Source organism: Lycium barbarum, chromosome 5, assembly GCF_019175385.1.
Source record: "Lycium barbarum isolate Lr01 chromosome 5, ASM1917538v2, whole genome shotgun sequence".
NCBI lineage: Eukaryota > Viridiplantae > Streptophyta > Magnoliopsida > Solanales > Solanaceae > Lycium > Lycium barbarum.
In genome coordinates, this window is record NC_083341.1 from 121209844 (window position 1) to 121220900 (window position 11057).

Below are 11057 nucleotides of genomic sequence, written 5' to 3' on the forward strand. Positions count from 1 at the left end.
ATTCATCAGTTCATTAAATTGAGGACAGAGGAGAGGAACTGAGGAAATGAAGTTAGGGATTAGGTTAAGTGAATGAAATTATGGTGGGTCTATACTTTATAGGGATAGGCTTGGATAAATTAATTTGGGCCTGAGAGGGTGGACTGAGTGTTGTAAAAAAAAATTATATTCATGTAGTAAATCTTCAAAAAAAAAATGAAAAAAGAAGTAGTAAATCTTCGGTTAAATCGAAATACCGAAGAACCGTTGACCCGGAACCGAACACCGAACCGAAACACCGAATTTGTTATTACAAAAATGAAAACTGAACTGAAACACCAAAAAAATTGAAATTGAATTAATTCGATACGGTCTGATTTTTTGATTTTTGATGTTTATATCCATCCCTAATTGCATATGCATTAAGCCTAAATAGAAAGATATGAGATTCTTTTTGCAACAAACCAAAAACGAATTGCCACATAAATTATAGGACAGATACATTTCCCTGTATGCATCGCTTTCTATATGGAGTAGCAAACAAATGATCAAGAAGCATACCGTACAAAGGGAAGATAGATAACTTGTACGCATCGCCTGATATATTAAATTATAGAGTGGCCAATTTATGATATACGAATCAAATTATAGATCAACCAAATAAGTTAGATTTTTTTTTTTCAAGAAGTGTTTATTTTAAGAAAGAGAGGTCTTTAATTATGTTTTTGAGAGAAAATAAATGTTTTAAGGAGTAATATAAACAATTTTTCAGAAGTTAAAAATAAATATACTTTTTGCCTAAAATTACTTTTAAAAATAAAATAAAATTAGAAGCATCTTTTTAAAATTTGACCTAACACTAATTGCTACTTAATTTTTTTTTTTATTAATTGGTCAAACACAGTATACTTTTTGTCAAAAATATTTTTCAAAGTAAGGTAATTGTAAAAACTTGACCAGCGGCGCTATAAATAACATATTAGTTTCAATCAAGGATCCACAAAAGAAACCAAAAGAAAAAAAGAAAAAAAAAGGCATAAAAGACAAGCCTGTTTCACAGCAATCGGAGCTATGGATTTCCAAATTCCACCATGGTTGAATCAATACAGAGCTTCAGCAAATTCCTATTTATTACAATTCGACCCATTAACTCTACTTATTGCTCCTTTCATCTCTCTATTATTGGCTCGAATTCTTCAATCCATCTTCCTTGTTATTCACGAAAAAGGACTCAAAGCTACCATTATTAGCTTCGTTATGAGCTCCATCAAGTAATTTTTCTTCAATTTCTGTTTAATTTTTCTTTCTCAGTAAATTTAAAAAATAAGAAAAGAGTATATTATACACGTTTGGACCACAGGAAATATTGTCCTTTGAGGCAATTTTTGGGGGAAATTAGGCTTTATGTCTGCTTGGAGAAAATATTTACTCCACGTGGCCCGTATTTTGAGTAGGCGTTTGGTCATAGAAACCAAATATTTATCATTTCATTTGGAATTTTTGAAGTTGGAGTTGAAGATGGAGTCTTGTTTGGTTATAGTTATTGTAAAGAATATTTGTATGTTTGAATATACTGCAAGTGAAAATAGGGTTTTAGGTGTTTTTTAAATACAAACTTCAAATTGTATTTGGAATTTTCATGGTCCAACCCGGATTTTCAAATAAAGTAAAAAAAAAAAAAAAGTTTCCGGAAAAAAGTGACCAATTCTCATGGCCAAACGGGTCCTGAGTTTGTTACATGATTTAGCCCATATTTGATACATTATGTATAATGATTTCTTCCCAGGTATAATGTGATATAATATTGTATATTGGGCTACGTGGCGTAATATTTATGTTGGGGTGTGTACTTGTAGCTTCTGATTGAGTTTTGAATCATTACTTGACACTTATTGTGATTGCCTGAAGCTATAAGTTTTATATGGATTTTAATTTTTGATTCCTTAAATATAGGTTAGTGCCTGGTGTTAAAAAGTACATTGACGCTGAGAAGCAGAAGGTGAGTTAATTTTGAGGTCCTATTTTGTCGACTAAGGGTGTGTTTGGTATGACTGAAAATATTTTCTCCGAAAATAAGTGATTTTCCTACTTTCACTTCCTAATCATTTTCTTGTGTTTGATACGCAAGTTGGAAAATGTCATTTTAAAAGCATTTGCATATGTTCAAAGCAAAATGCTATGAGATTTTGAACCCTCAGGGGTTGGCCCGGTGGTAATTGGCTTGAGCCTTGGGGTGCTCCCTTTCAAGGTCTCAAGTTCGAAACCCACTGGGTGCAAACAATTTCTGAGGGCCATCGGACTGGGGTAAAACCCTGAATTACCCGTGGTGTGCACTTGCGGGAAACTCCTTGCCGAGGGCCTGTGCACCCCCGGGATTAGTCGGGGCTCAAAGAGACCCGGATACCCGGTGCTTAATAAAAAAAAAATGCTATGAGATTTTGAACTTAGACTGCAACTTTGGTGGTGATGGGGGGATTTGGGGGGTTGGGGTTAATGGGGTTGTTGTGGGTGGGGTTGGATGGGTAGGAAAGGTCGGGGGTGGGTGGATAGTGCGTGGGTAGGTTGGGGTTGCGTTGGTGTGTGATTGATCCCGAAAATATTTTCCCCCAAATTTTTAAGGAAACATTTTCTCCTACTTTGAGGATAACATTTTCCAAGATATTTAGTGCAATCAAACAAGGGAAAATAGGAAAACATTTTCCTTCATACCAAACACACCCCAAGTATTTAATACTTTGCTCTGCTTCATTGAATGCAGTTTTGCATTTTTGTTTCTTTCGGTGATTATCACACATAGTTGGGTGAATTGCTGTTTGATTGTGAAAAGCTAAATGAAATTAACTGGAACTATTTCACTCTAAGTTGCTAGCATTTAGTCATTCCATTCCAGCTTATACAACACATTTTCCACCTTGAAATGTTCCAAAATGTTTGACGCTATTCCAATATTACTTTTAAACAATTTTCACTACTTTCAAGAATTTAAATTATGTTTTACAGTACAAACTGTAAACTTTGATTTGATGGTTCCTCAGCGCTTTAACTTTTCATGTGTTACTTTCTTATTTTCTTCCTCTACTGCTAATATAATGCACAATTCAAATTAAACACCTTGAACTCCGATATAAGTCAAACACAGTGTATAACATAGAACAGGAATACCAGTATCAAATCATTCAATCCATATATATCACGCTATTGTATTTTGGTTTGCTTCACCTGGGTATTTTTTTTAATTCTGAACCTAGGCTAAATAATCTGTTGCATACATTTTGGATTCGATTTGTTCAGCTTAAGAAAATAGGCAGCCCGATGCACGAAGCATCCTGCGTTCACGCCGGGTCCGGGGAAGTGTCGCATCCCAAGGGATATGATGTAGATTTGTTCAGCCTGTTTTAGGAAAATAATTCTAGCAAATAAAGAACCTGGTTAAGATTCTATTCTCACTTGTGCATCTATTCGGAAGCAATAAGAGGTTTCAATTATTAATCTCTTTATTTCTGATTATAACTCTGACTTTCTATGGCTTCAAAATTTGTGATGAAACTGGGCAGATAGTGGATCAGTTGCAAGGTTCTAGTAATAGAGATGGATGGAGAACTGAGTTGCCGAGGTCAGGCTTAGGAGATAAAGTCCTAGTGCAAATGAAACATGAGAAACAAAAAGATGTGACCTGGCAGGGCAAATGTTCGGGTACCGTGTACGTCTACATAATTATTGCACTATATTATGCGTGTTTAGCTAGTAGTTTGGAATTATGTATGTTTCTTTTTTCAAATAAACCATTTCTTTTGCTCTTTAACCTGCGTAGAAAGACTAAAGGGTTTCCTATTTTCTGAGCAGCTATATTGGCGGAAATGAGAATGAGGGGCATTTTTCATTGATAAACGAGGCATGTTCCATGTAAGACTGTTCATCCGTTGTGTATTTATGTATATTTAGTTGCTTTCGTTGCATTAACTGATCAAGGGAAGGGTAGTTTCTTTTAATGTACCTTCTCGTGTGAAACCTTCTGCCATAAAGAATCTAGTCCAATTATTGAGTGTAGGATTAAACAGAAGAGGGAGAAGATTCAGCTGTAATTCAGTGTACTACCTATACAGAGATCAGGGGTTACAATGAAGAGACACAACCAACATGTAGACTATGCTTGATTGGTTAAGACCTGCAAAATGTAATTAATGAGTTAACAATGCTTCAGGGGGTACAGAAAATGTCATACTTCACATGTTGACCATGCTGGATGGAAGATGGATTTGAAACTATGAAATGCTTAGTAACTGTTAAGTGGGGGTTATGCTGATCTCATAGCTCTACACCCCTTTTTCCCCCTTGTAAAGTGGACTGGTAACTTTTCGATGTTATACCCTTGGTTTCTTTGAATCAAATAACCTTTTCTCAACATTCCATGTGCATTTCTCATACTTGGTGTATTAAAGTATGTCATCTGGCAGAAATTGTTTTTGTTTTTTCGTTGAACATCTTGGATTAAAATACTAGATCCCAATTCTGGTGAGTTGTTTTTGCCCAAGTTCATCTTTGACTAAACTTGAACGAACAAAGCACGATACTCTGCTCAAGCTGGTGTATCTGAGTCATGTAATCTATCTTATTATCACAATGTGATTAGAGGTTGGATAACATCATTGTTATCCAATTAGTTTTTTTTTTTTTTTTTTTTTTTTTTTTTTTTTAAATTGTACTTATCTTCATATTCTTATTTGTTGTTGTCATGGGAGGGAGTGCACTTGTTGAGTTTTCTTTTACAAGCAATACACCTTCCATCTTAGCTTTCTTATCATCAGAATTTTCCGTCTTTGCTTTCAGTATGAATAGATATTTCTTATTTCAGGTTTGCACATACAAATCCACTACATCTGAGTGTGTTCCCAAGTGTTGTTAGATTTGAAGCAGAAGTGGTTGCGATGACAGCTGCAATTCTTGGTAGTAAGGAAAAGGCTTCTGGGGGACAAATTTGTGGAAATATGACATCAGGGGGAACTGAAAGTATACTATTAGCAGTTAAATCATCACGCGACTATATGCAAGCCAAGAAAGGAATCACTAAACCAGAAATGTATTTGCTCTTTCTCTCTTTGTTTTCTTTAACATCCAGCCATGAAATATCAGTCTCTAAAATTAGTGTCATACATGACTGTAGGATAATACCAGTTTCCGCACACTCAGCATATGACAAGGCTGCACAATATTTCAAGATCAAGTTGTGGCGTGTTCCTGTTGATAAAGAATTTCGAGCAGATGTTAAAGCTATTAAGCAACATATTAACAAAAACACTATTATGGTAAAGTTTAGAATTTGGGCAGTTCTAGAATCATATTCCCTGGTTTTAGTCATTCTTTTTATCTGTTCTCCTTCATTTTGTAATTCTGAATCTCCATTGAAATGAACTCAGAGTTAGCTGAATTACATCATAGTTTGTTTACTTAGCTTCCGACTTTGTGGTAAGTGTTTGCTCTGCTTGCTAAAACATATGAATATACAGATTGTTGGATCGGCACCTGGTTTCCCCCATGGCATAATTGATCCAATTGAGGCAAGTGCACGAACCTTTTCCCAGTTTTAAAATCTTTAACAAATGCTGCTAAATGGATTTTGGATCCTTTACTCGCTAAAATTTGTTAGTTAATTTCTCTTGCAGGAGCTTGGTGATTTGGCTTCTAGCTATGGAATTTGTTTCCATGTTGACCTTTGTCTTGGGGGCTTTGTCTTACCTTTCGCTCGTAAACTGGGGTATGTTTGATTTATCTTTGTTTTCTAGGTTATGGTTCTGTAAAGTAGAGTGCGCCAATCTGCACTAGCTATTTGTCTAATTTTGTACTTCTATTGATTTATAGTTGTAAAAAAGTTCCTTTGTCCTTGCCCTCTCCTTATACAAGCTCTTATGTAAAACGCTCAAATCGTCTACATATCTGTCTTATAGATACCACACTTCGTCCATATGATTTTTGTCCAGATACCCTGTACCTCCATTTGATTTCACTGTTCAAGGAGTAACCTCAATCTCAGTGGATGTACACAAGTATGGGCTGGCCCCAAAAGGAACCAGTGTAGTTCTGTACAGAAATCGTGAAATACGGAAGGTAACTGCTACTTTCTGCCCCTTCACTGTAAATGTTGTTTAGCATTCAATTGAAGCATATCTAAGCAGAACCTATGAAATTTGTTTGATCATCCAGTTTGTGAGAGTTCATGGGAGATAGACTAGTTCCTTTGGACATATTCTTCTTTATGAGGAAATTATGTTTTCTCTGATCATGAAATTTGTACATGCATTCTTAATATTGTATGATGTATCCTTTTATGTGACTAAAAATATTGTCTTGAATTTTTAATTGCTTTCTTTCTGGGATCCCGTCTTTACCTTTCCTGTATTAATGTTGAAGTTTTAGAGAGCAGTATAATATACCTTTGGAACTGTGGTTCTACTTCATGTGCAAGGAAGCCAGGGGCGAATTTACCTTGTTCCGAGGGGTGTCACGTGACACTGCTTCGTCGAATTTTTTTACTACATATAAATATATAAGTAATAAATAATATGAAAATAGAAGGTAAAAGTATTAAAAGGACAGTGCTTGAGCAAAGCTGCACGGTGGCCAAGGGGTTAGGCACTGTACTCTTGCGCGAGAGGTCGCGGGTTCGAACTTGCGTAGCCTCAATGTTTTTTAATAATTTCATTTAAAATTCAAAAATAACTGAACCTAGTGGTTGTTATTAGGTAAAAAAGAGCTTTTGGACTCATAGCCTTAACCTGCCAGTTTTAAAATCCTAAAAAAGAAAAAAAATGTTACTATTTAGAAGTTAAAACTGTAAGTTCTCTTTTCTATTAGAATATAACTAATAAGTAACATTGCTGGCTGCCCAAATTACAAAGATATTTGTAAGTTTCTTTTCGTTTCTGTTCATCGGCATCTTGATTTCACATAAAGTTAGTACTTCTTCATTACAAATTTTTATTAAGTGCTTGAAGTTTTATTTTTATTGTTCATGGGCTTTTGAATGATTGTTTGGTGCCTTATATATAAAGATAAGTATTTAATAATGTTTCTAATGAGCCTATTATGAACACCTTTCAAAAGATGAAAACTCGTCGAGGAAAATTGTGATAATGTACTTGCAATGAGTTTTATTAATATGATTTGCGTTGTCTTTGTAAATATCATTATAGTGATTTATTTTAGTTGTTCACTCTTTTACACGGTGACATGGAAAATCCTGCGTACGCCACTGAAGGAAGCGATACATTATGCTACAAGTTCATTTTATATGTTTTTTTTTTTTTTTTTTAAAAGTAATCTGAGATCTTATACATTTTCCTACTCCTGAAACATGTGCGGGGACTGGACTAATTTGCTGCTGGTTTTTACACGTTAACAGCATCAATTTGTTGCTGGTAAGTTACTCATGTTAAAAAGTTATTCATCATTAGAAGCTTTGCTACTGACTCGAGGAAAGAAATCTCTATGAACTTGTTGGTGAGGTAATTGATGTGATAATAAAAACTAGATATGTGCTGCAAATTGCAATCAATTCAGGGAAAGGAGTTTCCAGATGCTCTGAACCTTAAATTCATAATAATGAAATTTGTCTTTTTGAGAAAAACACAAAGGTCCTGTGAAACCAATTTAGTCAGAAACAACAAACACGTACCCTTGCAATAAAGTAAGTGGCCATGGTCTGAGATAATTTGCTAGTATTTCCTTTTGCTCTTCCACTTATAGAAGAAGAAAGAAATAACTTTCTAGTTCTTATTGTATGGAGGTAAGCATACTCTATGTGCCCAACAAAGAGAAAGGTAATCATTCTTATGTAATTTTGATGACATATATTCCTTTTAATCACATGGTAGTCTCTGAGTGGACTGGTGGGCTTTACGTTTCTCCAACAATTGCTGGAAGCAGGCCTGGAGGTCTGCTAGCAGGGGCTTGGGCAGCAATGATATCTTTAGGCTTCGAAGGTCAGACCTTTCTCATTCTTGTTGGTTATCACTTGGCACTTCCGTTTCTTCTTAACTGAGAGTTCATACGCCTTGCAGGATACTTGGAAAACACCAAGGAGATCATGGAGGCATCAAAAAGAATTCAGAAAGGGTAGATATAGTCTCACTTATAGTTCAATTTCTTGTCCAGTCTAAGGGCCATTTTCTCTCACAAAACACAATGATTCTACTCCTCAGGATACAGGACATTCCAGAACTGTTCGTGATTGGAAGGCCTGATATGAGCATTATTGCTTTTGGATCTGATGTTGTAGACATATTTGAAGTCAATGATGTACTATCATCAAAAGGCTGGCATTTAAATGCATTGCAGAGACCTAATAGGTATTGCCACTGCACATGATGCACACTTAATGTCGGACTCATTCATTCTGTACACTGGAGGAGCTTTTCTCCTTCCAGCTGTATGGTAACTGTTTAAACAATTATCACAAATGCACTTTTCCTTCATAACCCTTTGGACAGTTTGGGCAGGAGATTCCAATCTTGAATTATACTTCTAGAATTCTAAGTACTTCAGTGAGAGTTCTCTTCTAAGTTGTGTATTACATATCCGTTTCAGTGTTCATATTTGTGTGACGCTTCAACATGTACCAGTAGTCCAGATTTTTCTGAAGGATCTAATAGATTCCGTGCAGACTGTAAGTGTGCTCTTTCACTTCCATCTTTTTCTCTCCTTTGAATTTCCAATATCATAAATCTTTACGACTAGCATACCGGGATTTTCCTGTCAAATTAAATGTGGTTATCAGTACCAGGACCAGCTTGTTGAGGGCTTTCCATGTAGTGTTTAGCCAAATGTATATCCTATCTGCACTGTGTAATACAATGCTCATAGTTAGGATCTTAAAAGTTGTCACTCCTTGTCTGCCTGCTTTACGAAAACTGATTGAATCATTTTCCCCTCATAAAGTTTGCTGGTCAAGATCTTCTTTTACGTGTGCCTGCGTTTTTAACAAATCAGATCTAAAATATTAACTCTATGAATATAAGGCTTGGGTATTTTCAACGTATCCGTTACTTTCATAACCACCTAGCTCATTCCTGTTAGATTCTTATCTTGGGCAATATAGTATGTGATTCGCTGTTGAGAGTTCATTAACAGTGTTTTCTCCCATCAGGTGAAACAAAATCCAGGTCCAGTTAACGGAGGGTTTGCTCCAATATACGGTGCTGCAGGGAAGATGCCAGATCGGGGTATGGTTCAAGATCTATTGGTCGAATTTATGGACAGTACATGCTAGTCATTTCTCATCCTTGGTGCATATTCTTTGCATAATATTGGTGAACAGAAAAACTTGCAATTGTTGATTGATATCGAGTTTTCAGCATATGGTGAATAGGAACAAGATTTTAGTAAATCAACATAATTGATCCTTTTGTACTTGCTAAATGCATGTTTCCTTTTTGTTAAAATAAAAGGTGGAATCCCTCCAATTAGTATTACCAAGGTATGGGATTTTTCTGTGTAGCAGTACCCCTTGTTAATGTTGAGATGCTTATTTACCAGTATTCTCGCTGCTGCACGCTCAACTTTGCTTAAGTTACTCGGACGAGTACAAAAAACAGCTAATTTGCAGGCAAGAACAGAAATCTGCCATCTTATTTAACTCGAAATATGCGAGAGAAACCATGTGATTAGAGGGAATTACGTTATATACTGAACTTGTCATTTAATAGAGTTTCACTGACCTGTTTTTTCTCCTTTCTACTATTTGTTTTCCTATTTTGTATTTCTGCAAGAAAGGAAAAGAAGGAACTTAAGGTTTTTCACTTGCATTATGACAAATTATTCTAAATTTGGTTTTTCTTCCGAAGAGTCGGAGAAATTCCAAATCTGGTTTAAAAAAAGGTATAGTTTTGAAAGATGAATGGTTTTCAAGTGTTCTTTTAACATTTGAAGAAAAATGATGTAAACATGTGACCCACGCTGGAATATGTAACCGCCTTATCAAATCTTACGATTAATGATGAAATAAATCTGAGTCAATCAGGGGATGTTTATAAAGTATATTCATCATAGGAACATTTTGCAATCTTTGTACCTTCAATATGTTGTATGCTGTGAACACATTTTCTGCGGTTGTTAATTAGCTATGATTAAATGATAAAGCTAAAAGAAAAAAGAAAGCCTAATTTCATATATTGATTGTTCCTGTAAATATGCATATAGCTAACAAAGAGAAAATGATCAAAATGGTGGACTATTTTGGTCCTCAATGTATATTACTTAACAAAGATAGTCCTCTTTTTTTTCACCAACAAAGATAGTCTTCTATGTAGAGTCAGGATTTGAAGCTTGTGGTTTTGAAATTCTAATTCGTTTATGTTATTGGATTCTAAAGTAACAATTTATATATATTTAATGAATTTTTCAAGATAAATATAGGGTTTGAAGTAAAGTTACTGAATTCGGCTAGCTCCGCCCATCCCTCTATGTATAAAAGTAGACAATTTTAGTCTTCAGTCCACAACCCTTAAAATAAAAGGTAAACCTAAAAATCTCAGTTAAATTTAAGGCTTAATGCATATCCAGTCCCCTAAACTTGTCCTTTTTTTTTTTTTTTTTTTTTTTTTTCCATTTTGGCACCTCAACTAAGTGTTGTTCCTATTGAACCCCTGAACTCCCCCTCAAGTGTATCTATCAAACCCTCTAAATCTGATTTTTATTAGAAGCAAAAATTAAATTGTGGTAATGAAGGTGAAGTAATATTTTAGACGTGTGGTAAGCTATTCTTTAGGTAATGGATGTCTTGGTTTCTGCTTTTCCACGACCAGCTTAATTAAGAGCTTATCTTTTTTCCCCTCTCAATAGCTGCTAATCTTAGCTAAAAGATGACATAATTAAATTAGAATATATATTAGCATGTTGCTACATTGAAGATAGAATACTATGTAAGTCAGATTGTGTTTGATAGACATACTTGAGGACGAGTTCAGAAGTTCAATAGGAATAACACTTAGTTAAGGTGCCAAAATAAAAAAAAATAAAAAAAACAAATTCAGAGTGCTGCATATGCATTTAGCCTAAATTTAATCATACTCGTCACATGCATCTCA

At 35.0% G+C, this 11057-nt stretch overlaps 1 protein-coding gene across 3 annotated transcripts; it reads left to right on the top strand.

The window, feature by feature from the left end:
• The first annotated feature begins 960 nt into the window (after nt 1-960).
• Nucleotides 961-9468, top strand: LOC132641308 (sphingosine-1-phosphate lyase). Of its 3 annotated transcripts, XM_060358247.1 has the most exons (15): nt 961-1250; nt 1933-1978; nt 3534-3679; nt 3823-3882; nt 4832-5056; nt 5141-5282; nt 5484-5534; nt 5640-5731; nt 5955-6081; nt 7376-7391; nt 7848-7955; nt 8034-8088; nt 8175-8321; nt 8560-8638; nt 9119-9468. In XM_060358247.1, exons 1-15 carry the CDS (start codon nt 1051-1053, stop codon nt 9239-9241), a joined length of 1617 nt encoding a protein of 538 aa, XP_060214230.1. In that variant the 5' UTR covers nt 961-1050; the 3' UTR covers nt 9242-9468. The 3 variants fall into 3 exon arrangements, with proteins under 3 accessions (XP_060214230.1, XP_060214231.1, XP_060214232.1); XM_060358249.1 differs by lacking the exon at nt 1933-1978 and having other exon boundaries at nt 1110-1250; XM_060358248.1 differs by lacking the exons at nt 1933-1978; nt 3534-3679.
• Nucleotides 9469-11057: the final 1589 nt, after the last annotated feature.

Excerpts from the sequence above, each read along its gene's own strand:
- LOC132641308 (XM_060358247.1), top strand. The coding sequence starts at position 1,051 with ATGGATTTCCAAATTCCACCATGGTTGAATCAATACAGAGCTTCAGCA. Across the intron at positions 5,535-5,639 it reads GCATAATTGATCCAATTGAG|GAGCTTGGTGATTTGGCTTC; the intron begins GCAAGTGCACGA and ends TTTCTCTTGCAG. Across the intron at positions 5,732-5,954 it reads CCTTTCGCTCGTAAACTGGG|ATACCCTGTACCTCCATTTG; the intron begins GTATGTTTGATT and ends ATTTTTGTCCAG.